Below are 27,470 nucleotides of genomic sequence, written 5' to 3'. Positions count from 1 at the left end.
GAATCTCAGTCCACTTGAAGAGGGCCCCAACTGTTACCTGGCCTATATCAGGCCCCTCTCACTGAAGAGTGGACTATTGACCAGGGTCCTGTTTCAAATCAAAGCTCTCCTCTTCTCTTCTCACTCTAACCTCAATTTAAAAATTAATAATGAAAGCTAGAAATTTCAGCATCTAACTACTCCCATCTGCACACTTTGGGACCCTAGGCTTCCAGCTCCGCCTGGGATAGAGCCAGGCCCTCTTGGTCACTATAATTTGACTTTCTGTCACCTCTTTGAATTGGAGAAATAAGAGAAGGCTCAAAAGCGTGTGCTACCTCTGGAGCCAGGAGAGGAAAATTTTTTAGTGTAAGAGCCAGTTTTCAAGATAGTCAGCTTCTGCATAAAGATGTCAGGAGATTGTTTGATTTGGTGAGAAGTAGCTCACGGTGACAATGAAGAAGGGTGATGGTTTCAGTAGTGTAATGGAGATAGAAGCTAAATTACAGGGAATTTTGAATGCTTTTCATAATAAAGAAACTCAGACAAGAATAATTCAACCATGAGAAAGCTTTTATTTGAGCCTGTCTTTGCATACAAATCATAAAGAATGTGTTCACAGACATTCACCCTAAAGACTCAATTCTTGCAGTTTCTCAATACTTCCAATTTCCCCCTTCCCTGTCTTCTTCAACCTTTCTTTTCTTTTATCTTATGTATCCTACTTACTCCTCCTCATTTTAACTATGTTCCTAAACAGAGGTATAGAAAAAAATCTTAATGAAATAATGAAATAAAAAACCTTGCAGAAACATGTCAAGTACCTCCGGGGTGAGGATGAAAAAAATGCAAGAGAGACTCCTTCACCTCACCCTTAGGAGCATGAGAATCTTAAACAATGGTAATAGAAAATTTATCTATGCAAAGAACTGGCCCTTCTTTGCCCCAAGCTGCTCAAGGGTCAGAAATGAAAATACCAGAGAGGAAAGATTTAGGGGAGTCATAGAAGGAGGAAAAATACAATCATTAAGTGAAAGCCATTATCTTTGGAAAGGCTCTAGACAAGAAAATAGGCTGGCCACAGCAGCAGCATTCTCTAAAGAACCACTGGAATTCTGACTTCCCCTTTGCTATAGAGACATAGGGTACTACATGTCCCATTTGGTTCCTTTCTCTTTCTGGTGAGTCAGGCAGCCTTCAAGATCCAGCTCAAACTACACCCATCTGATGATGATGCCTTCCCTAATAGAAGCCCCCCTGGGCAGAGTTCACTCCTCCATACTCTGGGCTCTCATACCTCTAAGTATCAGGTATGAAATGTATGACGTAAGTGTCCACAACTCTAAGTCCACTGCAAAACTTGTATTTATTTACAAGTCTGTCTGCTGGCCAGGAGTTCGCTGATCTTTGTATCCTTCGTGTCTTATATAGTGCCTGGCACATAGTTGGTAACTTAATAACTATGAGGGAAAAAGGAGAAAAGAAAGAAAAGGAGAGGGAGAAGAGGGGAGGAGTGAGGAGAGAGGGAGGGAGGGAAGGAAGGAAGGAATAAGGAAGGAAAGAAAGAAAAAAAGGAAGAGCAGGGTGGAGGAAGGGAGAGAGAAAGCATCTGACTCAAGGTTTTCCAGCTACAAAAAAGGGAAATAGACTCAAAAAACTCTGGAAGAAAGGGACAGAAAAGGGGAAACCAATTTTCCAGGTCTTCTCTGCCTCTCACTCTTCTTTCTACCACTTCCTCTCATAACCTTACACCACAACTGTTCTCTTTTCACTCCTGATCCTTCAATTCTCCCCAAAGAGGAGGAAAGCAGCCAGTCAGGCTTCTGACTTATTCCACCTCATTCCCTCAAACCTTGTATAATCCCTTTGCCTCCGCCCTCCTCGTCTTCCGCACATGCAGCACTCCCACCTTATTGCCCTGCCAAGTCTGGACGGGAACTTCTACCTCAGACTGAAAACCAAGAGGCTCTTAGGGGTAGTGTTCAGTGTCTAGGCTGAGGAAACGCTAAACCGGGTCTGCAAGTTACCTGAGAAAGACTATTGTCGAGAGGGTTCATGTGCCCCAGGAACTGAAGAGTAGAAAGGAGCAAGACTTAGAAAAGAGAAGGGCTCAACAACTACAGTCCTCTCCCCGCCCTCCACTCCTCAAACCGGCCTTTTCGCAGCTTTCTCCTTGATCCATAGGCCAGAATCATCATTTTCTCAACTGTCCTCTTATAGCCCCTACACCTTGGCTACTGGAGATTCTCAACTGTCTTCACAGCTAGAAGTACTTTCCCCACCAAGAATTGTACCAGGGTCCCTAAACCTTATCTATTTGCGCCTGGGTCTCCTCTCCTTACCTAGGTATTCAGCTGCCTCCCCTTCCCCAATGCCCTTTCCCTAGGAATTTTGGAACCCCCTTTTCCTCAATGAAGATCATATATTCAAAAGCAGTTTATGAGTTGTAAGCACTGTACGAGAATAAAATACTCTCATGAATAAAGCCTTCTCTTTCTCCCCCTAGAATTTCGGTTCTTCTCTTACGATGAACCTTATCCCTTCCTCCCCCCATCCACTGATGCTCCCTCCCTCACCCAGCAGGTTTGGTTTGGTGCTGTGTGGGACCCAAAGCTATGTGCTGCACAGGAGGCAGTGTCAGGACACAGGCAGGCATCTCAGCCCGAGGCCTTGGCAGAGTTCCTAGGCAGAGCCATCGGCCCAGGCCAGGACAGTAAGCATGGATAAGGTGGGAGATGGCATAAGTACGGTGGCTGTAGCCCCCCAGCACCAGGAGCTCCCCCTCCAGCACAGCACCTGCAGCCCCCACATGGGGGGAAGGCAAGGGTGCCAGGTGAGTCCAGCTATTAGTCCTTGGTTCATAGGCCTCAAAGCTCAGCAGGTCTCCGGTCTCCCCTAGCCCACCTGCTACATACAACCGCCCACCCAGAGCAGCCATGACATGGCCAGCTCTAGGTTCCTTCATGGGACTCAGAAGTGTCCCTGGCTTCTCAAGTTTGGGATCATAGTGCAGCAATGAGGCCAGGCATTGGCCAGTCCCGTTGCAGCCACCACTCATGTACAATCGACCTTCCAGAATAGCAGCCGCATGGGCAAAGCGTGGCGCTGGAAGTGCAGGTGCTGGCCTAAGGGACAACAGGGCACATGATCAGGCAACAATCATCCTCGACTTTCCTTCTCCAAGTGCCCTAGTCTCTCCTTGATGCCTAAAACCCCCCCCTTCCCTGCTCACCTCCAGACATTAAGCTCGGGGTCATAAGTCTCCACAGACTTGAGGGCAACACCATTGGCGCGTCCGCCCAGGGCGTAAAGTAGTCCATCCAGTGCCACCAGGGGAAAAAAACTCCGAGCCTGGCACAAAGGTGCCATCTCCTCCCAGTCCTCTTGACTGGGGTCCCACCTAGACACAGTGTGACAAGAGATGGGAAGAGTGACCCTGGGAGTGTGTAGTTGGCTGGGCTAGCAATGTCCCTCAGCTGACCACCTTGGAGCCTCCCACTCTTGGGGCAGGGGGCAGGAGAGGGGTGCCATACCTGAGAGTCGAAGCCAGGGTGTTGGAATGGCTGTAGAAATCCTGTCCCCCACACACGTAGAGTTCACTTCCTGCTAGGCTCGCAGCTCCATGCCGGAAGCGCCCTGGGGCAGGCAGGGCAGGTAGCCGCCCCCACTCCACAGTTTTCACCAGTCCCACGCCGCAGCAGAAGGCCCGGGCCCACCACACTCTTCGGGATGGTTGTCTTACAGCCATGTCTGATCTGAGCCCATCCCCACCAATCACTACCAGAGCCTGGTCAGGCTCCCTCCGCCTCACTTTACCTGGAACCTCGGCCTCCACCAACAGCCGATGCAGCAAGTCCTGAGGCAGGGGTGGAGGCAGCCCTTCGGCCCGTACTCTCCGCAGCTCTCTGGTGGACATACGTCCAAAACGGACACATTGAAGCAGGGCCTTGGCCTCTGACTCCTGGATCCCAGGGTTGGCAGCTAGCCAACACCGTGCAGCCTCAAAGGCCTCTAACTCCTCCTGCATGTGTAGCTCATCGCTATCCAGGAGCTCAGCCAGGCAGGCAGCTGGTAAAGAAGGGAAAGTGGGGCACAAAGCCACCGTAGGCAGGTGAGTGAGGAGGTAGTGACGGGCTTTTCTCCAGAGCCTCTCCAACCCAGGGGCTTCAGACATGGAGAACAGGGCCAGGCAACGGGCAGGGCTGAGGCCCCGTGCCAAGGCCCTCTGACACAGAGCCAGGCAGGAGGAGCTCTGGTACTGCAAAGCAGCCTGGGCAGCTCTCAGCAGTCCTGGCCACTTTGCCCGTACAACCCCGGAGTAGGCAAAAGAGACAAGGAGTCGCAGGTCCTGGGCAGAGATGGTATGCAGAGACACCTTTGCACCCTGGGATTCCCTCATCCCACTCAGAAACATGGCCCCAAAGAACTCGCTGCCACAGGCTAGGGCTGCTCGGTGCACTGCAAGAGAGAGAAGCAGAGGGGGATTCAGAGTATTGCAAACTGCTAGGCAATATCCCAACTTCACAACCCCAGTTTTGGGCCAACCACCCAAGGCCACAGGCCAAACTGTGGTGTGCATCAGAATACCATGAGATTGTATTTAACAATTGAATACCATTGTTAAAATGCAGGTTTCAGAACCCACCTCCCAAGATTCTGATTCCATAGGTCTGGATGGAGATCCTAGGATTTTGTATTTTAACATTATCAAGCACCCTGCATGATTCTCATGTTAGTGGTTGAAGATACTTTGATAAACATTGCTTTAGTCTTTTTGATCCACATCAGTTAGAAAGTCTTGATGGATCAAGTTGAGAAGATGCTATAGGCAGCATTTTCTAAAAGAGGGCACAAAATGAACTGCAAAGACTGACATGCAAATTATATAGGTCTCTCTTTATTGTGCACAGTATAAAGTTGTTTACGATTCTGAGAGCCACTGATATCAGCCATTCAGTTAGATTTTAGCACACTCAGGAATGACCGTGACCCAACCTACTCCGACTACCATCAAAAATGCTTCATAATAAAGGGGAGAATGCTGCTAAAAGTCCTCTTAGGCAGGTGACACAGGACCAAGCTCCCAGTGAGGCTTATGGACCTCAACCTGCTTTGACCATTTGTGGCATGTTCTCCTCTCTCCAAGGGCAGGTGATGTTGTTATGGCTTTCCATTGTCTTTGTAAGTTGTAGGTAGTGGCTCAGTGCTTCCCAAGTGGTAAACCTCGGTGACAGCTTTTAAATATATATTGACTGAGAAAATCTGCATTCCTCAAAGCGGGTAAGCCATTTCATCTTCCATACCATCTATCAACCTATAGCTCAACTGTGAAAAGGCTCACAACCACCTGTATGCCCCTCTTATCATCATTAGTCCCTAGAATTTTAAGTAAAAGTTTTCCACCATTAAGATGAACTGTTTCTTAGGGAAATAAAAACAGGGACATAAACATGTTTAAGTTTCAAACCCTAGTTAGAATGTTATAACTATGAAATTTTAAAGTCCCCCTCCATCCAGTGCTATCAGAAATGATAACAAACACTTTTAGAGATCTGCTATAAACTGAATGTTTGTGTCCTCCAAAATTCATATGTTGAATCCCCAGTGTGATGATATTTGTAAATTTGTAGATGGTACCTTTGGGAGGTAATTAGGTATAAGAGTGGAACCTTCATGAATGGGATTACTGCACTTATAGAGAAATGAAAGAGATTCTCTCTCTCTCTCTTTCTCTCTCTCTCTCTCTCTCTCTCTCTCTCTCTCTCTCTCTCTCTCTCTCTCTCTCTCTGCAAATCAGGAAGAGGGCCCTAACCAGTCATTGACCAGGCTGGCACCCTAATCTTGGACTTCTAGTCTCCAGAACTGTAGAAAACAAATGTCTGTTATTAAACTACCCAGTCTATGGTATTTTTTATAGCAGCTCAAGCTGACGAATACAGGATGCTTTTCCTTCTGGGAGTCCGAGAAGCACTTTGAGTCCCAGTCATTCCTTTAATAAGCAATAACTATGTGGCTTTGGACCTTTCTTGAAGTTCACTTTTTAAAAAATCAATAAAGTATAAGAACTTAACCAGATAACCTCTAACCTAATCTTTTTTCATTTTAAATGTTATGTGTCTACATCCCAACTCCATTTGCCAGTTCCTATGTGCCTTTGATTTGGCTACACAGAATGTAGTGCATGGCCTAGTGAAAGCAGACTAGGCTAGTGGACATGGGCTTATAACCTGATTTTCACAAGTTAACATCTTTGAGTTTAATGTTCTTTAACTGCACCTAGGGATAACAGTACCTACCTCACTAGTTTTCAATGAGAATTTAAAAAGATGGCATATGCAACAATTTGTAGAACCTAGTACCTCACTATATCTTAGCAGAATCTGAATAATATTCAAGTTATGCAGCCCTCCTTAGCTTACTTGGTGACAAGCAGAGTTAACTTCAAACTGCCATGGCTGGGTAGCCTCCAGATTCTGACAAAACAATACCAGACCTTGCTCATCAGCTATAGGGCCACATCTGCCATGGTGTCAAGCACAGTTAGGTGAAAAGACACACTGAGTTTTAACACCATATTCCTCTGGCTTTCCCTGTATCCTAAATAGAAGACTCCAAGGAGGACTTTTGGTTAATCCCTGTTTGAGTCAATCACTTTCTGCTTGGCATGGGCTGCACCTTTAGCTTCAGCCAATTGGCTGAAAATTCCTTGTTACTGGGCACAGGAAGAGGCACAGCATGGCAAGTCAGTTTAAATCTGTCACAACTCCTAGGAAAACAACTCAACTGCGCATGCCCCACTTCCAGTGGGCCAGGAGACGCACCAAAGGCCACCCCAGGGAAATTCTGCAGCAGAGATCAAAACCACCACTCTGATAGGGATCAAACCATCTGCTGCTTGCACACACCAACCATTCCAGTAGCATTTGCACCTGCAGTAATTTAATGCCCAACGGGTCCTCACCCCGCAGCCAGCAGCCGCCTGCCTCCAGCTCCAGGTCACACCCGATGCCCTCTTGGTATAGGAGCTCGATGCTGCGCAGATTCTCCCTCAGCTCCTCTGCCTGGCTGGGCCATTTTTTATCATCCTGGGCGCTTCCAGGCCTCTTGCCTTTTCCCTGGGCCACAGCCTTCACCCGTGGCGCTCCCAGGGCCTCAGCAGCAACCAGCACATCCCCAGGCGGGGCGGGACCCAGCACCCCCTCATAGGCAAAAGTCAGCACAGCCTCCCAGGCCCCGGGGGCCACATCGAGGCTGAAAGGAGGTTGCGGACCTCTGACTCCCTGCAGCCTGTTTCGAAAGAGGCTGCTAACTGCGGCCAAGATCACGCGATGCACCCCGTATACTCGCCCGGCAACTAACACCTCTTCATCCAGCAGCAACCTCTGCTCCCGCAGCCGCTGTGCCTCCGCGAAAAACTGGCTGGGATGCTCCTCACTGCGCAGTTCCTCAGGCTCCGTAGAGTCTTCATCTTCATCCTCTTCCCCCTCTAGGGACAAGGCTGGAGAGGGAAGGTTCCCTGGTGCCATAGACCTGAGGCCAGGCTCTTCCAGGGGAAAGGGGGGCAAACCAGAATCTTCGTCCGGGGTCCGAGGCCAAGAGAGGGTTCTCACGCTGGGCAACGGGAAGCCGAAGCCATCCTTCTGGACGGGAAGGGAGACGCGCCCTGGACGAAGCTGGGAGTCGGAGACGCTCATAGCTCAAGTTCGCTGGGTTGCTGCAGATGCGCAGAGGAAAGAGAGGAGGGGGCCAGAACTGGCCCGGGAGAGGCTGGTGGAACTCCCGCTTCCAGACCGGCACGTTTCAGTCCCTCTCCTTCAAACCCTTCAAACCACTGTCCCCTGACCCCCTGGCACTCCAGTCCAAGGCTCGAATGGTCAGGCTATACTATGCAACTATGGGATTCACGAGGTACAGCAAAGCGTGCAAGAGGCATAGGTAAAGATCCACTACCGGGGTCCACACCCCGCCTATTTTGCCCCCATCTGGGTAGTCACTCTCCCGAGACACCAGAGTTCTGTTTGCCCTCTCACTTGAGCCTGCTCTGCTTTGGCCCGTGGCAGAGGGAACTTGCCCAGCATCCCCGTCAGCGGCTGCACCCAGCTAATTATAGCCGGTGCTGGCAGGCTTGGGCCTCAGCTCAGGGTGCCCGAACTCTGACACTCAATCCCCTGGGCCCCGTCCTGAGATGACCTCCTCTCCCTTCCACTTGTAGGTCATGTCCTGGTGCTGAGTGAGGCAAATTCAGATGCCAAGGATGCGAAGATCCGGTGGAGTGAGTCAGGCCTCAAAGGCTGTGTTCATTCGACAGGGTGGAAGGGGTGGGCAAGAGTCTGGGTTGTGCAGACACGCGGGAATGTGGAGCTAGAGGAGTGGAGCATGCATTGGGTTGGTTTGGGGCTTTGACTGTTGATTTTTCCGTGCATGATAAAGCTGGGACTCTTGGAGCGCAGTAACGACTGGAAACACAAACGCACAGGAACAGGTTTATGAGGGCAGAAGGGTGGGAGAAGCTGCAGGGGTCAGAACAGCCCACCCTAGCTGACCCACCCCCAGCGTGGGGTTTCCTCCATGTCCGGAGGTGACGTAGGTGGTGAGATAGCAAAACCCAACCCCCTGTCTCCAGAAGATTCTGCTAGAGTCTAACCCTCACCTTGGTTGCTGGGATGACACCAGAAAATGGAATGCAGGGTTTATCTTTGCTGTTGCTAGGACTGGAGTCCTGGACTTCAGTGGAGTAAGCATTCTGTTTGAGGCAGGACAATGACAGCCACACCCTCTGCCTGGGTCAACATTCTTCTCATCCTAAGACCTCTAAATCCATGCAACTACTTTTCCCTGCAGTTCCAGGTATCCTCAGGAAGAAATTTAGAGAAGCGGGCAGCAATCACCCTTCCTTCCCCTCTACCAGAGAGGTAGGACAGGCCAAAGGCTGCTGGGACTGGATTCCCTGTCCTATATAAAGGCTGGTCCAGATGGATAGATTATCCTGCAACCTGACTTAACTGGGGAGCCAAGCAAGATTGTTCTTTAAGACTTGGGTAAGAGGGGTGGCATTAGTGTGAAAGAGGGTGGGAAGGTGAGTAGCTCAACACAGAACCCTCTCCATGCAGTGGAAGTCTTAGGCGGGCAAGGGGAAATAGAGATGGGGGTGAGAAGGCCAAGGCGATGATTGTGAGAGCTAGACAGATCAGAGAGGGGCCAAATGTGGGGAGCTATGGGATTTTGTGTATGTGTGTAGCTGGCAGAGCAGATTTCCAGGGACTCAGACCTGAAATTAGATGGTTTTGCCTGGAGAGACTGCACATGCCAATTCTTTAAGGTGAAAATAAGAAGGACTCATTCTGAGGACCTATTGGGATGAGCACCAGTCAAGACTATTATGAGAAATGCTATTTTCTGCTCCCAGATATTTACAATCTTGAGGTTCATCTCTCTGGCATAGGAAGGGACATTTTGCAGTTTTGGGCAAGAAGGAAATTTAGTCACACTCTTTTATAGAATGAGGCTGGCGGGAAATTAGAGGATTGGAGAGGAGAGTGAAGAGACAACGAGGAAGTAGAGTAGTATTTATTCCTCCCCTTTGATTCACATTTCTCCTTTTGAGGTGAGATAACCTATGGTATTCCAGGACCAAAGTCTTCTTCCTGATCCTCCTCCCTTTTATCAACTACCTCCTTGAGGCATTCCTCCCCACAAACCCCAGCCGAAACCCACTGGCTTCTCTGGGTACCTAGTGAGTCAGTGGGAAGCTGGCTGAGAAATATGTTAAAGGGTATGAATGCCTCAGAATGTCATATTAGCCCAAACCTCCTCAGAAAAGACCCCTTGACCTCTGCTTCTGTATGTCATTTACAAACTGACCATCAGACCAGTCAGTCCTATAAATGCCTGAGCATTCTCTTATTCTTTCCAGCCTCACCTAAGTCACTGGCACTAAACTGAGTAGAGGGGTAATGATCGTGGCTGAATGGAAGGAAGCCAGGAGGTCCTCCTAAAGACCCTATCTTTTCTCTCTATTCTTTTATGTCGGGAGTATTTTCTTAGAAAATGTGGTCCTGCAGTGGTGTGGGCCAGAGGGCAGTTTCTTTGGTATGTTTTCCATCTTCTTTTCAGACACTAGGGTATGCACTTGGTCCGCTATCTCTGGAGACCTCAAGGTGAGGATGTCCAGGTACAGAGCACACTCTCTAACCCCTCTTCTCTCTCCACTAATGGTACAACTTTTGTTTCCAGCACCCTGCTACAGCTATCCCCAAAGGAGCTCTCTTTGGCATCACAGGAACCATACTTTCCTATCTGGGCATCTCTGCTATTATTGGTTAGGTCCTCCCTCCATTCCTGCCTTCTGCGCAGAATGACCTGGAGCCCTGGGTCTACCTCTCTGAGGTGGTAGGGTATAGGGTCCTGTATGACTAGAGATATTTCAGGAAATAGTACTGGCATGAATTGTACAATGAGAGCTCCCTGGGGGCAGAGTGTCAGTATGGCTGGGATTTCAGCAGTTGTCTAGGGCAAGGGTCCTGCCTCTATGTGCTCTCTAATCACTACCAGGTGAGTGAACCAAAGGGGAGATTTAAAAGATAAATCCTACCTTGTCTACTGCTGGGCATAGAGCAGATGCTCCAAAACCAGTATATGCTTAAGTGGATGCATGTGGATAGGATAAACCTTCAAATATGGGATAAAATTTAATATTTCCTTCAACTTCTGGGAAAGTTAGGAGGTAAAAATATGGGTGGAATACATTGCTTCCAGAATACACTGATATCTGCCTCTGCCTACTCTTCTCCTTAGGCCATGAGCATGGTGTCTGCTTTGTTTCACGATGTCTGCAGGAATTTTCAGTGCCACCCTGTTCTCTGCCTTTCCTGCTTTGTTTCAGCCCCCAAAGTCTTCTAGGTTAGTTGGTACTTTAACAAGAGGCTCATGGGAGAAAGGAGAGAATGTAAGTAGACCAGGACAGCCCAAAAGTCTAATCTTTTGAGGAAGAGCAAAAGAGGGCTCAGTCTCAGCAACCAGGAATTAGATGGTGATGACTGTGGTTGTCTGATGTTTAAAAGACAATCCAAGCTCACATAACAAAATTAAAAGTCTGCCCATAAATCAAGGCAAAATTTGGGGAGGGCATCACTCTTCTGTCATTCTTCTCTGTTTTTCCCATTGCACATTCCCAGAGATCTTACCCCACTCTACTCCTTCAATCCTTTCTTCCTGTTAGGATCCCTAAGTTCCCTCAACGCTTCCCTCTGTGTTCCCATTCTTTGCTGCCTCTTTAGAGGAGGAAAAGGCTATCATTTTCCCTCTTCCTGGGACCCTCCCCTGATAATCACCATGCTTTTTTATAGTAGCTGTGCCAGGACAAACTGTATCCAGTCATTGGCTTTTAAGGGAAAGGCTAAGGCAAGACCAATGAACCTGTGTGAGGCTATCTGTTCACCTTTCTCACTGCCATTGATTTCATCCTTACTGGTGAGTATTCCTCTAACTCTCACACCGGGCTTCATTAATCACCTTTCTCTTCATGCTCCGCCCCATTGCCCTACCTCTAGCTTTTAGGGCTAGACCCCAAAAGCCTCTTTCCTATCTCTCTAGTCCTGAAAGTAGATGAAAAGTCTGCTACATTGGTGGTAGTGAGGGTGGAGTGTGTAGAAGGTGAAGAGGGGGGTATGGGGAAAGGGAAGCCAGAAGATAATAATGCTCTTGACTCTGCATCCCAAGACTCCAGTTTGCAGACTGCCGGAGCCAGCTGGCTAAAGTCGAACAGCACCTGAGAAGGGGAGTGAGGATTAAAGAAAAAACGGAAAGAGATAAAGTCGGGAGGGCCCCCAGTCAATACCGAGCAGCCACGAGTTTATTTAGCACAGCATATTTATACCCTACAGAGTGTGTAAGAAGCAAAGACCTCTAAGTATACAAATAATCACTGAAACCTTGTAGCTATCTTAACATGCTCTTTCCCATGGTCAAAGAACCTTCAGTTTCTCTCCCCCAAGCCAGGTGCACCTCCTCCAGAGCCAGCAGACTGCACAGCTTGCCAACTCTGCAAAACTCCGAGCTTTACTGGCAGTTAATCTTGCCTCAAAATGGCTCCGGAGAGCAGACTGACCTCTTTACCTTTCATCTTTCTCAAAGCTGGTCAGAACACAGTTACTTCTACTATCTCTTATTTTTCCTCTGCTCCTATGCCCTCATCAACTTGGGCTGTTTCTACACCTCCCTTAGCCAGTCACCTGGCTAGTACGGGCAGGTATTGGGGTCAGGCCCAGGGCTTGGAGGACCTAGGAGAGTTGAAGAAGCATCTTTGGGGTATAAGAGGGGATGATATTGAGGCTTGGACAAGGGATGGGCTGCATTTGCTCGCTCCTGCAAGCTGGCACCCTTCCTTCCGATGCTACAGTTCCTGGCTCTCCCTGCAGGGCTGTCTGCTTTCCCTGCTCACGTTCGTCTTCACTTGGTGGACAGCACTTATTGCTGTTATCCTTCTGCTGCTGCTCACTCCATTCTGTAAGAAACCTGGTGAGGAAGGGCAGGTGGGTAAAGGAGTGAGAGAGTGAGAAACAGCAAGAGGCTGACCCCCATAAAAAAACCCAGAACTACCAACAGTAAATCTCCATTTCCTCTTCTTTCTGACAAGTGAGGCCTCACCCCTAATCACTCTACGCCGCCTCTTCCACTGCACAGATGTGAACTGGGCTTCTCGGTCCATCTGGGCACTTACCACAAGGCACCATTCTCCTCAGGAAGCCTGTCCAAAATGCAGGATTGCATCAAGAAATTCTGGTGAGGGAGTCTCTAGACCAGAAGTTGACAACTGGTGGCCTCTGAATTGGATCTTACCTGCAAATAAGTTTTGTTCAGATTGCAGAGCATTTACAATTAAAAAAAAAATTAATTGCCAACATTTAACATGCATCTAGTAGTGCTGGGCCTCCATCCTACATGGCGTACTAGCTGGAGCCAAGTCGCTGCTGTCTTGTGAGACAAGGCGGGTACTCTCCACATTGCCACAGTTCCCACCTGGCCCACTTTGTTTTTTGATTATTATATGACTGGTTCTTGCAGGCTTGGGTTTTCAGTCTATCCCCTAGACATAGAAGGAAACAAGTTCCCTAAAATCTGGGAGGGGAAGTAGGAGAAAAAAGAAAGGAATGGAATTCTAGTGGGGTAGAGAAAGCAGGGTTCCCTGAAGAAGGGGTGCTCCGTGGCAGGACAAAGACCACAGGAACCAGTTTCCCTCATCATGCTGTGATATGGAGAAGCCTCTCTAACACTCTTGGTTTCTCCCTAAAATCTTCTCTAAAATCCTCTAGTGGGAAGAGCTGACCACTTCTCCAAACACTATCTCTGCCTTCCTCTCCATAGGCCACAGTGTCTGGTACTAACTGGCCCCTGTAGCCAGCAGCCAGCCCTAGTGGATTTCATGGGGCCCTTCACTGAAAACATGAGTCCAATGATCTGTGGAAATGAAGTCTTAGTAAGAGATATAGGAACGGACTCTCAGTAGGAGGGAACTGAGGCTGGAGGCTATAGACTAGAGGGAAGAAAAAGGGGTGGGGAGATCAATAGGCCAGTGAGTGAGCTTGGAAAATCTGGAGAGTAGTGAGTCAGACAGAAGGATGCTTTAAGGGAGGGACAGCCCTAGCCTACATTTCTGTCTCCCCCAAACCATTCAAGAGTCTGAGAATCATGTCAACTGCTTAACCTCTGGAAGATTCGTTCATTCTATATTAATATTTGCCCCGAGGCTACGCTCTGGGGCTCAGAGCCTCATGCAGTTCGGCCTACCAAACTGCATCCCTTCTTGTCACCTTCTTGCCCAATGTACTATATTCCCTTCTTTCCTCATTGCCCTTCCTTTCTGGTTACAGATTTGGGCCAGCTGAAGCACAAATGTGCTGGTCTTGAGATATAAGCAAAATTGGCAAGATGTGCTGATATCCGATATGAAGGTATGTGGGCATTCTACAATAAGTGGTGGGTAGAGGGATTAGGGAGGTGAAAATGGGCTCAGAGATGGTCAGGAACCAGGGGAAGAGGAAATATAATCATGGTGAAGCTGCGTTCCCTCCAGCCGCCTAGCAGTACAGGTGTCCCCAAGAACAAGAGCTTCCTTATCTTCAGCTCTTGCTCTTAATCTCCTCTTTGTCCCCCATAAAGTGATGCCTTTGACTACAAGACATGGTGTCTGCTTCTTAAGGATGCCACTGGGGTTAAACCTGGCTACCTAACTAACATCAAACTTAAAGTGAGCCCAAAATGGGATAGGCCTAAGAGAAGGATAAGATGTGGGAAGTATAGAAATTGGCTATCTTTGACTGTCAAAGACAGTCACGGTATACTAATTTAGAGTTCCTAAATAAGTGTACTTATTTAGTTGCCAGAGGTTGAGACTGAATAGAATCAGGCATCAGGATAAGAGAAAATTGAATTTTGCTTTGAGGATCCTCCCTGTATGTTAAGTTCTCCTGACATCTCAGAGGTAGGAGAAAGCTTTAAAATTATCTTCTCAATTCAGGTGATAGAAATGTGGACAAAGAGATGAAAAACAGCAGATTAAGGTGAGCTGGAGTGTGGTCAGGAAGGGGTGTGGCCCAACTCCAGAGCAGGTTTTCTGGAACTACTCCAATTCTAATAATAGCACACAGCTACCTAGCTAACACTTGAGTGTCATTGACTGGGTGGGATCGAAGAAAGATGCAAAAAAGACAACATTCTTTTGTGTTATATTCCTACCTTTCCCTGTAAATCTAAGGTTTTTGAACACCACAGGTATGGACACTCAGAAAGGAGAGACCAATTCTAAAACAGATCCTGTCTTAGGGGAAGTAGATTTGGGGAGTAGGAAAGAGGAGCAGAAAACACAAAAGGGAGTGGGGTTAGTCAAGGGAGAGAGAAGCCACATGACATGTCTCTGGAATAGCAAAAAATTTTCTTTTGGGAGAGGGAAGGTATGATATTGAGTTGGAGGCAATTATTCGGCTGGACAAGGAATTTGTCTCTCATTCTTTTCTGCTCTTTTTTGGGGTCGTATCTTGGCAGCCTCAAACCCTGTTCCAATGCAAGCAGGGCTGGTGAACAGTGGATATGAACTAGCTCAGCGACGATGGAGGTAGGAACTCTATGGCTCCCTAAAAAGCTCCAGCTTCTCTCCAAGTTCCAGAAAACAAGGAAGGGGGGATAGGGAAATAAAGAGCAGGGAGGACCTGAGAACAAACCCTGTATTTACAAAGCACCCACTGCCCTCCTCCCACCTCAGAGGCATTGACGATTTGCTCTTTTGCCCCCAAAAGAAGGCAGGCAGGGAAGCTGCGCATCTGCTCTCCTCTTATCCTCACAGGGCTGCCTATGCTCATCCCCTATCTACTGACATGCAAGATAAAAATGGGCTTGATGTGCTGTAAGTTTTGTGAGCAGTCCTCCTGGGAAGCTGGAGGAGGAACACAAAGAATAATAAGCAGAACATGAAAACTCAAGGTTATGGCCTAACATGCAGAGGACAGGAAGGGGAGGGGAGGGTACTGAGTCACTTGTTGCAGGTGGAGGAAGAGGAAAAGGTGCTGGGAAATGTAGGCAAAATGTCCAGTTTCTCTCTTGTCTTGCCTTAGGATACGTTCTCCCCTCAGAAGGTTCAGGCTCAGCTTCCAACATGTGACTACTACCTGAGATCACAGGCAAATCTCAAGAGATGAGGTCAGAACCAACCTCCCTAACCCATACATTTCTTCCCTGCATATCTCCCTTCCTTCTTCACAGCTAAGAATCTCACGGAGCAAGTGTCAGACAAGCTATAACTTAACTAAATATTCTGGTAAGCAAGAGGAAAGAGGGAGCTGAAATCTGATGAAAGAGGACTGTAGTGGGAAGTACTAGCTGTGGGGAAACAGTAACTTTCGTTTCTCCCTACATCTGAATGGGTTTATGGTTTCCAATTTGGAAGAAATGCAAGTTTCTTCCAAAAAGGCAGCAAAACTGAAGAGTATTATTCCTAAAACCCCAAGAACAGAAATTTCGTCAGGCATAATATACTCTCTTCTCCTTGCTAAATCTGGGGTTTCTTTTCTCTGCAACCAAAAGGCTTTTGAAGACTTGGTGGCTTTACACCAGTTGCAGAAGCCACCACCAAAGGGGGACCTGGAATCTACCTCTCTCAATACTCTTGCTCCTTCAGGCGACAACTCTGAGCAGGACCTGCAGGCAAACCAAAAGTATGTATATAGGAACAGGGCTGGCAAGTGGGGCAATTGTCCCAGAGTAGGAATTGACAATGGCGCTCACTTTGTTCTCTGCTAATTCTTCCTAACCATGCAGTGGGAGTGGCATATGTGTCTTCATGAAGTCCTATGGCAATATTCCCAGGATGTTGTCCTCACAGTCATGTATGTGAGTCTGGGAAAATTTCAAACTTCAGAGCACAGATGCCAGATGTGGGGCTAGTCTAATGGCTGGATAAGCTGAAGAACAGGTTCCATTCCTCACAGGAGCCTACCTGTGATCCCTCGGTCAATCTGCCCTGCGGTCCTATACATGACCTGGCTGGAGATATTGTCCAGGGATCTAACATCCCCCACTGCCTTCACATGTGGAAATCAGCAGGACATGCAGATGCTGTGAGAGACTCAGGAGACTGAGAAAGGAGGAGGAGCCCACAATTTAAGACTCATGGAGCCATGATTTCAGTCTCTTGGCTCCGCCAACTGAGTCTACCCTTGGGAAGCCCCAGGGCAGAGCCCAAAGCTCGCCAAGGAAGGTCCTCCCTTTGAAATCCATTTCACCGGTAATGCTAATAAAAGCTTCAAATAAATGCCTGAGGCTAATGTATAATAACATACTTGATTCTCGTGTATAAAATTAACTGTCCAAGCCTAGAGGGGCAGGGATCATTCCTGTTCTCAAATATATCTTTTTTCTACTTGCATCCCAAACACTATATCTTCCTTTCCAAAGTTTCCAACTTTTTAAATTTTTTTTGGTGACATTGGTTAATAAAATTTTATAGGTTTCAAGTGTATAATTCAATAATACGTCATATGTATGTTGCATTGTGTTCACCACCAAAAATTAAATTTTCTTCCATCACCATATATTTGATTCAAGTTTTTGATTTTGAACTTCCATGTCTTAGCGTATTTTCAATGCATTTATGTGTCTATCCTTTGTAAATGAAAAAGTGTTTATCACTTACTCTTTTCCCAAACTCAAATAATCCTAATTCTTTTCATCTTTTGGCCCAAGCCTTATTTTATAGTCCTTTGATTATCTCTTTGGTTTACTCCCCATCAACTTATTCATTCACTCGGCAAATACTGACTGAATGTCCGCTGTGTGCCAGATCCTATTCTAAGTCCTGGGAGATATGGTAATAAATATAACAAGATAAAAATTCCCTCTTCTCTTGGAGTTTATATTCTTTTTTAAAATATATTTTTCAATTATAGTTGACATACAATATTACATTAGTTTCAAGTGTTCAACATAGTGATTAAACATTTACCTTATGAAGTGATCACACTGAGAGTTTATATTTTAATGGGAGGAAACAGACAATGATCATAAATAAAACTATTAGATTAGAAGGTAACTGCTGTGAAGAGAAAAAAATAGGGAAGGGGCTGGAAGTGCTGGAGGAATGCAATCTAAGTAGGGTTGTCAGAAATATTTCACTAGCAAGAAAAAGAAAAAAAGTTGAGCAAAGACTTAAAGACTATGACAGAATGAGCTATACGTGGAGAAAAGCTTTCCAGGCAGAGGGAGAAACAAATATAAAGACCTTGAGAGGGTTGGCACACCTTCAGTGTGTAAGGCCAATGTTGCTGGAGCAGAGTGTACAAGGAGGTAAGTAGCAAGACAGGAAATGAGGTCAAAACAGTAAGTGGGAAGGTTGGGACAGCTCATGGAAGGTCTCACAGGCCTTTAAAAGACTCTGGTTTTTACTCGAATATAGGAAAACAGAGAGTTTCGAGCAGAAGAGTGACGTAATATGGCTTCCATGTAAACACTATGAATTCTGGCTGCTGTGTTGAGAACTTGACTATAAGTAGGAAATGGTAGAAGCAGATAGACAGACCAGCTACTGCAATAATCTTGTAGAGAGATAATTCTGGCTCGGTCTAGGGTGGCAGCTGGTAAAGCAAGGAGAAATGGGATTTTGGATATATTCTCAAGGTAAAGTCCACAAAAATTGATATTTTGGAGCTGAGAGGTATCAAAGGTAATATCAAGGTGATATAACATGAACATCTAGAAGAACAGAACTGTCATTAATTGAAAAAGGAAACACAATTTCATATATGGTAAATTTGAGATACCATCCAAGTCCAGATGCCAAGGGCAGCTAGAGAGTAAGCACAGAAGTCCAGGTCGGAGCTAAACAACTGGGAGTCATCCACATTAAAATGGTTTTAATATATAAGATGAGATCACTGCAGGTATGTGTGTAAATAGAGAAACAGTTTCAAGGATTGAACTCTTAAGAGTTAACAGGTTGTAGAGGTGAGGAGAAACCAGCAAAGAAGACTAACAAAGAGCAATGAGTTAGCTGAGAGACAAACCAAAGAAAATGTCCTAAAGCCAAGTAAAGGAAATGTTTCAAAGAGAGAGTAACAAGTGCTGCTGACAGCCTATGTAGGATGAAGCAGAAAATGCCATTAAGATTTAGGTTTGTACAAGTCATCCATGACTGTGAACAGTCTTGGTGAAATGGACTAAATAGAGAACTGGCTAAGAGGAACTGAAGACAACTCTTTTAAAAATGTTTTGTTATATGCAACAGTAAGAAATCTATGGGCAGTGAACACACAATGCAATATCTATATCTCTATCGATATATATAGATATGCCTTATTGTTGAATTGTACACCTAAAACTTATCGGATTTTGTTAACCAATGTCACCATAATAGAATTAATAATAGTTTTGCTGTAAAATGGGATAGAAAAATGGGAATTGGAAGTAGAAATGGAGTCGGAGGGTTCATATTCGTAAGATGAGAAAAATGATATTCTACTTATACATGAAGATCCAGGAAAGAAGAGAAATACCAATGCTACAGAAAAGGAAGGAAAATTGTTGAGATGTCCTTAAAAGCTGGAAGATGGGTTCTACCACACAGTATTTGGACAGGAGCATGGATAGTTTGTTCATAGCAGCATTTCTCAACCTTGACAGCAATGACATTTTAGCCCATTCTTTGTCGTAGGGGGTTGTTCTGTGCATTGTAGGATATTTTGTAGCATTCCTGGCTACTGGCGAGTAGCACTGCCTCTCAGTTGTGACAACCAAATGTCCTCTGGGGAGCAAAGTCAGTCCCAGTTGAAAACCTCTGGCAAACAGTAATAGGAAGGAAAACAGAGTATCTAGCTGTAAATGCCAGAAGATGGTTAGATATAGTGGTGTGAGCTTCTTATTGTTTCTATTTTCTCACTAAAATAGGAACCGAAGTAAGAGTAACAATGGGGGGAGATGTTGGAGTTTTAAGGGGTCAGAAGGTATCAGAGTTATCAGAAAAGAAGGCAAGTGAAAGGACTAAGGAATATTGCTAGGTAGCACAAAGGAATTCTTTAAATTCCATGGTGACGAGTTTAAAGTAAGACAAGTCAACTTGGCTGTTTTTTTGCTGGCCCTTTCAGTGGCATGGGTCTAAGCATAAAGCAGGTGAAGAGTTGGGTATGACAAAACAGGCAAGGAAGATGAATGTTTGCAACAAAGTGCTTGTGATTACAATTTTGCTAAAGGAGGAAAATGAACGCATTGTGGGAGGAAAATGAGGTCAATGGAAAGGAAGATCAAAGGAAGGTCCTGGTGAAGAAATGAGTTGTTGGATTCAGTGCACTCTAGAGAATGAACTAGAAAGATAGGAGGTAATGTGGGAGAGTGGAATGTTTGAGAATGAGATATGGAATAGTTGTAAATCTAGACTATGACCAAAGGAATGAGTGACTGAGGTGAGGGTGGAGGACAAGATCACTGGACGAGCACAGAAATAAGAGACCAGAGTATTAGAAAGTTAATCTACATGGATATTGAAATCATCAAGATTTATGACAGGAGGGGTATTGGCATGGTATAATCTAATGATGTGTTTCAAAGCTGAAGTGTGTTAGGGAAGAGAGAGAATTGTCTGAAAATAGTAATATGGAAAACTCAGGAAATCTGCACTGCCTCTAGGCCCAGTGGTACCGAGGGTGTAACAGAAACACCACCACTAGAGGTGGTAGCAAAAGCAGAGTCCTCAGGAGAAACCAGGGCAGGAATGTAAAGGGAACATTCAGAGAAGTGGGTAAATATCTAGGGCATTTTGCTAATGACTGGTCATTAGTTCCAAAGAGCACAAAAGAATTCCAGGAGTTGGAAGAGGGAAGTAGAGGGGGACAAAAAAGGGGGTAGAGAGTAATGGTTACTAGCCATGTAAAAGAGGAGAGGTGACTTGGTAGTTTGGAACTTCTTGAGGTGATTGACATAAACAAGATAAAAGGCATCATGAGATTAAATCTGGTGGGTGTGGTGGGAGGAATGTGTATCTGGGGCACCCCTTCAAGTCTGCCAATAGAAGTGCATGGAAGAGTAAGTATATGGAGGAGGGACAGTTTTATTTGAGTTATAAATTAGTATGAAATTAGACTTGGCTCCAGACTATTTTAAGACAAATCCTTAGTACCTACTTCAAAGATTTTAAATGAGATGATGAATGTAAAGCAGTTAGCAAAACGCTTGCTACTAAAATAATGTGGGTTATACCACCATTGTAAGGGGATGTGAGAAGCATACCTGCGATATCCCCTCAGTCTCAGCTCCAAAGCAGCAACCCCCACGGTTACCTGCACAGAAAGCCAGGGCAGTGCTCTGACCACTGCCTCCTTTATCCATCACTCTACCAACAATTTATTTAATGCCATCTCTGTATTGTTCCTGAACAACACAAACTCATTATCAAAATACAAAACCAAAAATATTTTATTGCTGAGTCGTCTTGAGGTTCAAATGATGGGAGGGGGAGTCCATAGCTTTGCCAGGACTCCCACGTTAGGACAGAGATTATGGGCTCCAATTAGGGCACTATCTACTCTGATCCTGTTAACCTTGTCAGTCCCTCCAGGTCACTTCTACTTCATCTGTCCGATACCTGTGAAAAAACAGGAAAAACTTGGTGGTTGGCTACCCTTTAACATCTTCCATCTTTTTCTGCCCTCATGAGTCTGGACCCTCTTCCCTGCTTATTTTTGCCTACTTCCCATACAGTCCTAGCTATCCCCTCCAAGGGGTACTCACCTTTGTCTGATTCCAGAATCACTGAGGGGGGTCCTGTGTCCAGTCCGAAACATCTCCCAGCCAGCCTGGGCTATCATGGCTCCATTGTCAATGCAGAATCTGGGAACGAAAAGAAATATGAAATTTGAGATCTCGGGGTGGAAAATCATAACTGGAAAAATGGGAGGAAAAGAAAATCAAGAAAGGGAAAAGGCCTTTACCTCTCATCTGTGGCAAAAAGCTTAGCTCCGCGTTCCTGGCACATTGTCTCCATCATTTCCTGCAGCCTCAAATTACCTACAAGGAGGCAGGGGATAGGATTAGCTTAATCTGAGCCATTTCTCTATCATCTGGCTTTATAACTCATGTGCATTTACTTAGGAAAATGAAGTAGGGATCCAAGGGAGCAAGGACTGGGAAGCACAGAACAAGAAATGAAACAAGTAATTTCCTCAAACCCTTAGAGATTTAGACTGTCAGGAGGGATATGCATACGCTCAAGAATAGGAAATTGGAGCACAGTCCAAGGATACATACACCCCACACCGCCCACGATGAGGGCCTCCTCAGAGCCACAGTGTGCCATGGCCCGCTCTGTGATCTCCACCAGCATTGCGAACACAGTCTCCTGCGGGGGACAAACAAGGTGAAAACATTAGGGGGACCCAACCTTAGCTCTATCATATAAAAGTTCCTCAAGCCCAAACTTTCTGTCCCAGTTTTTTACTCCACTACCTGCAGGGAGAAACACAGATCCTCAGGAGTACACTCGCCTGAGACCAGCATCCGTTTGGCTACATCCTATAAAAGGGAAAACACACAGATAAAACAATAGTGGTTTGGGGATGCCATGAAAGCAAAAATTAGCTGACCAGCACATCTTGTATCACACTTTGCCCTTCACCGTCACCATGCTATAGAATGGGCAGCATTAATTAAGATTCAATAATTATGAATGTCTGCCCTGGCACCCCCCCACCTCTTACCCTACTAAATTTTTCTTCATAGCACTTATCACCATTTAAACTTTAATATTAGATTATTTCCCCCTTTTTCTTGCCCCTTTTTTTTTTTGTGGGGGGCAGGTAAGGAGTTATTTATCTTTCTCCCCATTAGGATGCAAGCTCCAAGTAGGCAGGCATTTTTATTTTGCTCCATGCTATATTGCTATTGCCAGGACAGTGCCTGGCACACAGAAAGTATTCAAAAAATATTTGCTAAATGAATATATTCAGCATCTACTATGGGCCAATACTGTGCTATATGCAGGAAATACAATGGTGAGCAAGACAGATATGCTTCATTTGAAAGCATGCAAGTGCCATCTCCTCACCTCTCCCACACTCACCTCAATGAAAGACAGGATCCCGGAAAATGAGACGTCCATCCCCTTTACAGTGTATGGCAGCTCAACTAGCTTCTTGCCTCTATGTGGGAGTGAGTATATGAGGCACTAAGTTTGTAGTTAGCTGGCTGCTCACTCCAAAGCCCCTCCCAAAATGCATTCATATATATACAGGGAAATCTCTGAAGCCCCACCAGTCAACCTCCTTCTACCTAATGTCCCCTTACCGCTTTGCCATCTGTTCAATGTTGTAGCCTGGACTTGGGTCATTGGAAATCTAGCATATACGAAAGATGAAGTCAAATATTTAGGAAGCATAAGAAACTAATTTACTACTTTCCCCCTCCATTTCCATGGCTCCACAGAAATTGATCCACATCTTATATTCTTTGCAACCCAATGGCTTACCTTCAGCACTCTAGCAAAACGATCCAGACAATTACCCACAGCAATATCGATGGTTTCCCCAAAGATGCGGTAACGACGTTTGGAATACGCAATCACCTAAGGATGATGAGGTGAGGAAGTCCATGAAACCTCTAGTCTTTAAAGAGGAGTACTTGGCTTTGGGGAAGAATTTAGCAGAGGGTCAACATGGCCACCAGAACATCCCAACAGGAAATGGGAAAAAAAGTACTCTTCCCAATCCTGAGTGGATATTTTTATAGGTCTTATCTGAGAAGCAGCTCACATATACCTTGAGGATTCCCAGAGCAGATTCCTAATCTACAGAAGATAGCCTAGGTTAGGGCAGAAGCAAATTATCATTTTACATTTTTCTAGCTTGGAGATTCCTGATATAGTCCCTTAAAATCACTTTTGACAGTGTTTGGAGGCAGGGACCCAGGGTCCTTTTAGAATATCTTGCCAGGGCAGTAATGTTTGTAAACAAGAGAAGAGATAGAGTTGAAAAACTAATATATATTGGGTCAGACTAATAATGGTCCACCCAACTCAGCACTGGCAATCAACTTGAAGTTCTAGTACAGAGAATATTTATTATCCACTGACACATATGGTCCCATACTTCTGACAATGAGTGCTTCCTAGGGACCACAGAGGTCCCTTTCCCTTCCTGGTGCTGCTAGGGTTTTCTGATGTAGCTCTTACACTTTTGTGAAAAGACTGGTAACAAGAGTGGAAGGAAAAACTCCTGTCTTTCTTCTATCATCTACTCCTCTCCACCCAATCATCTTCCCTGTTGTTTACACTAAATAAGGCTTCAAAAGAGAAGACTCCATCACTGTTCCTTTTAACTCTTATAAGCCTTCACTGCCACATTCCATACTCCAAGTCTCTAACTTTGTATGCCATCTTTTAGGCTTCAACAAGCTTCTTGTCCTCTACTTGTTAAAAGTTCCCACATTGTTCTCATGGGAATGTGTGCTTCATCTTTAATAACTACATCACACAATGAAATTTTAGAACATAACCCTTTCGTAGGCAGGGAACAATGACTATTTCCGGCAATAACTCCACCATGTGTTCTGTGGGAAAGGAAGGTTATTGTTCTCCACTCCCAATCTAAGGTCTTATATGGTATCCCAAACAACTATGGCTTCGCCTAGAAACTTAAATGACCTACTATCATTTACAGAGTGTTTTAAAAATTTTTGACATTTTCACGCTCTTAGAATAAAAACTTCTATATATTTATCACAAGTTATATAAAACAAACATGTAATTACTGTAAAGAAATAAATTGGGTAGTGCCCTTTAGTTGTAATTGCCAAGATTCGTAGAAAAAATAAGCTTCAAAATAATTAAAGTGCAAAAGCTTTCATTATTTTGAAGGCTTCAATCCTTACCATTCTTACATTTTCTAAATTGAAAATTCCTCATTTTTACAACTACATACATAAAAGATATTTAATGTTCTGATCATCATGCTCAAATCTGCAATGTTACGAACTTTGTTATGGATTTTCTAGTGTATTGCATTTTAGTTTGGATGAGCCCAGCACTGTTCTTGCAGTTTCTGCCACTGAGGTAGAATGTGAAACTTGCCAGTATGGTGCCTTAGAAATTAAGGAATGGTGGAGTACTCTTAATACCTGCGTATTGCCTCCGCTCACATAGAGTACAGTTGGGCTGATGGCTCCAGTGATGAGACGGCCCATCTCAATGTGGCCTATACAGTGGTTCACACCCACCATTGGCTTATCCCACAGTTGGGCGACAGTACGGGCTACAATAGCCACAGAAACCAGTGGGGCTCCCATGCCAGGGCCTGGGGAAATAAAAATGGGAGTTAGAATTCTATAGAGATTGGAAAAAACAGAGCTGGGGGAAGTAGGGGACACGAGAGGTGGGGTTAGGTTAGTGATGGTAGCAGAGGCAAGTTGCAAGCCATTTTGACACAGCCAAGCTCCAAGTATATTCAACCACTCACCGAGCCATACCTTTGGTATAGGCAATGCAGTCAATATCCTGGTAGGTTAATCCAGACTCAGTTAGTGCCTCTTGAAGTAGGTCCAAGATAACAGCTCGGTGGTGCCTGGCCGTATCACTTGGAAGAAATCCTAAAAGATGAACACAGGGTTTTTCTGTAGCAAAGGTAGGTAGTTTTCTAGTAGTATAGGAAGAGTCCCTTTCATTCTAAAGCATTTTGTCTTTCAGGTGCTCAGATACATTATTTCCAGCCTGTTCATAAGGCTGAAAAGCCCCTCAGAAATGCCCTTCTTCATATCCAACTTTTCAGCCTTCAGGACTTGTCAAGTGATACCTACCTCCTACTTACCCTTTGGTGATATTCTCTGTGACCCTACAAATCCTGTGCATGATCACATCACTGTATTTAACATGCTGTATTTAACTATATCTAGTACTTTTGTAATAAGCCTCTTTGCTGTAAATTCTTTGCTGTAAGCATTTCCTCCACAAGCATTTTTCATAGCACAACTAATTGGCCTTAAGGCAATTTCACAGTAAAAGACAAAATAATAGGAAATAAAACAGGGACGTTGAAATATGAAAAATTAACAAAACTTTAAAACACTTGTGAAAAATGAAAATACACTGTCTTGAGGTCTTTCGTTCATAGTAATTTTTTGTTGATTCATCTCCCTAATCAGCATTGCCTTTCCTTTTTCACTATAATTTCTTTCTTTGGTAAAAGAGGTATCAATTTCAACAAAAAACTGATAATTAATGCTCTCAAAGACTGTTGTGAATTAGTAACCGCCTCTTTCATATTTGCCATAGCTTGGTAAGCTTTTGGTTTTGACAGATGAGAGAGAAGACTGTGCTCATGGAAGGATTTGCAAACTGATATGTTATTATTTTCTAGCATAGCATGTAATCTGGCTTTATACATAGTTGTTATCATCCACTATTTCAGACCACCACGTCTACTCATCACTGTAGAAACCATTATGAGAGCTATTATTTACATAATATAAAAATGAGGAGTAATTGCAAGAAATTCCTCAGTGGAGAAATGAAACCAAACTGTGGACTAGCTTATTAAATACACGGTCCGCCAAATGTAAAGCAAAATGTCAACCAGTTATTTTATCTTTTACAGTGAAATTGCCTTACAATTAGAAAATGTATACAGCAAAAATACCTAGGACCATATTTAACATGTAACAATTATAGCATAATTATCTGCAGTTTTCCCAGTTTAACCATGAGCATCTCAAGACACCAGCTATTTTATTCGTCTTTGTATTCCTGGTGCCAAAATGCTAAACATACATACATTTCTAATGAGTAACTTGTCAAAATGTCACTTGTCCAAGGAGGCTTTTTGGGTATATGCAAATTGACTGCCTACTCACACAGGTGTTTTAGGGGAGGGTAGGCAAGATATAACATCATAACTTACACATGACATTTATTAAAAGTTGTAATGTGTCTAGTAGTTTTATTTAATTCAAGTTCAATGATGCAGGTATTATTATTCTTATTTTAAAAGTAAAGTCCAAAAACAAATACTGAATGAGTACTGCAAAGCCAGCCAGTTCTAACACCTAAGCTGGGAGTCTTTATACTGCTCCTTTTAGAATATTTTGATTGTATCTGTTGTTATTTGTCATGCTATAAAGTTGTTTACACGTCCAACCCCATAGCAGGCTCATAATATCTATTTTTATATCCAGCTGACGATTCGCATATAAAAATTCAATGAAGTTGAATTTTCATTCAATAAAATTGAATATTTTCATTCAATAAAAACTAAACGAGCCCTGAAGATCCAAGATCAAGTGTCTGTGACTCTTCCATCCATCAACCTTGCGACGTTAATACTGCCACATAATTTCAGAGACTCGGATCAAAAACTCTGAGGGAACAATGCGCTCCTACTTCAGTAGTGTTTAGGAAAATAGAAGGTGATGCTGTGTGAAGTGCACTTCAAACTATAAGTTTCCCACTCACCTGTGCCCGGAGGCGTGATATAAGTCCGCCGCGGGTTCGCCAGGACTACACCATCCCGCACCACTCCCACGCCAACCTTGTTGGCGCTGCCTTCAAAACCCAGTACCGTCGGCATGGCCGAGCCTGGGAGTAAACACCAGCAGGGCTCCTAGCTACCACTGCAGCCGTGGAACCCTCGCCAGTCTGTGCTGAGCAGCAGGTATCCGAGCCCGAAGTCTGCAGCAGAGCCAATAACTGTTACTGGGACAGCGCGCAGCAAGACAAATACCGAACTCCCGCACTCGCTGCGCCTGCGCCTGCGCCGGCCCCGCCCACGTTGTCACGGCGACCGGTCAAGGCCCCGTCAAGAACCTGTCCTCCTAATTGCCCGGGACGCTGAGCCGACATCTGCTCCTCACATTCCTTCGGTTTCTTTCCTATTTCCAATGGTCCAGCCCAGCCTTCTCCATTGACTTTTTTCCCTCTTGCACGCGTTGGGATCTTCGGTCAGGGTGGCAGCAGGAGACTTGTATCTGGCACACCA

The 27,470-nt window shown here is 45.1% G+C and overlaps 2 protein-coding genes across 3 annotated transcripts; both read right to left on the bottom strand.

The window, feature by feature from the left end:
• Positions 1–498: 498 nt before the first annotated feature.
• KLHL33 (kelch like family member 33) lies at positions 499–20,847 on the bottom strand. 2 transcript variants are annotated; one of them, XM_036239359.1, is made up of 6 exons: positions 20,743–20,847; positions 8,630–12,816; positions 6,941–8,435; positions 3,513–4,437; positions 3,212–3,379; positions 499–3,104 (listed from the first exon to the last, which is right to left on the bottom strand). In XM_036239359.1, the coding sequence occupies exons 3-6, from the start codon at positions 7,671–7,673 to the stop codon at positions 2,552–2,554; spliced, it is 2,379 nt and encodes a 792-aa protein (XP_036095252.1). In that variant the 5' UTR covers positions 7,674–8,435; positions 8,630–12,816; positions 20,743–20,847; the 3' UTR covers positions 499–2,551. The 2 variants fall into 2 exon arrangements, with proteins under 2 accessions (XP_036095252.1, XP_036095254.1); XM_036239361.1 differs by lacking the exon at positions 20,743–20,847 and having other exon boundaries at positions 8,630–12,492; positions 12,698–17,459.
• A 63-nt stretch (positions 20,848–20,910) lies between these two features.
• On the bottom strand, positions 20,911–27,467 carry LOC107521158 (O-sialoglycoprotein endopeptidase). Its single transcript, XM_016165605.2, has 11 exons — positions 26,948–27,467; positions 24,970–25,089; positions 24,622–24,797; positions 22,976–23,071; positions 22,795–22,844; positions 22,571–22,649; positions 21,958–22,023; positions 21,760–21,850; positions 21,444–21,519; positions 21,244–21,342; positions 20,911–21,097 (listed from the first exon to the last, which is right to left on the bottom strand). Exons 1-11 carry the CDS (start codon positions 27,060–27,062, stop codon positions 21,058–21,060), a joined length of 1,008 nt encoding a protein of 335 aa, XP_016021091.1. The 5' UTR covers positions 27,063–27,467; the 3' UTR covers positions 20,911–21,057.
• Between the last annotated feature and the right edge of the window lie 3 nt (positions 27,468–27,470).

This window comes from Rousettus aegyptiacus, unplaced genomic scaffold (genome assembly GCF_014176215.1).
Source record: "Rousettus aegyptiacus isolate mRouAeg1 unplaced genomic scaffold, mRouAeg1.p scaffold_m13_p_3, whole genome shotgun sequence".
Lineage (NCBI taxonomy): Eukaryota > Metazoa > Chordata > Mammalia > Chiroptera > Pteropodidae > Rousettus > Rousettus aegyptiacus.
Note: the sequence above shows the minus strand (reverse complement) of the source record. Positions and strands in the feature narration are given on the sequence as shown.

Coding starts and splice junctions, on each gene's coding strand:
- KLHL33 (XM_036239359.1), bottom strand. CDS start 7,673: ATGAGCGTCTCCGACTCCCAGCTTCGTCCAGGGCGCGTCTCCCTTCCC. Junction 3,380..3,512: donor ACCCTGGCTTCGACTCTCAG/GTATGGCACCCC, acceptor CACTGTGTCTAG/GTGGGACCCCAGTCAAGAGG. Junction 3,105..3,211: donor CCCGAGCTTAATGTCTGGAG/GTGAGCAGGGAA, acceptor GTTGTCCCTTAG/GCCAGCACCTGCACTTCCAG.
- LOC107521158 (XM_016165605.2), bottom strand. CDS start 27,062: ATGCCGACGGTACTGGGTTTTGAAGGCAGCGCCAACAAGGTTGGCGTG. Junction 25,090..26,947: donor TATCACGCCTCCGGGCACAG/GTGAGTGGGAAA, acceptor TTCATCTTTTAG/GATTTCTTCCAAGTGATACG. Junction 22,024..22,570: donor GGATCCTGTCTTTCATTGAG/GTGAGTGTGGGA, acceptor TCCCTTTTATAG/GATGTAGCCAAACGGATGCT.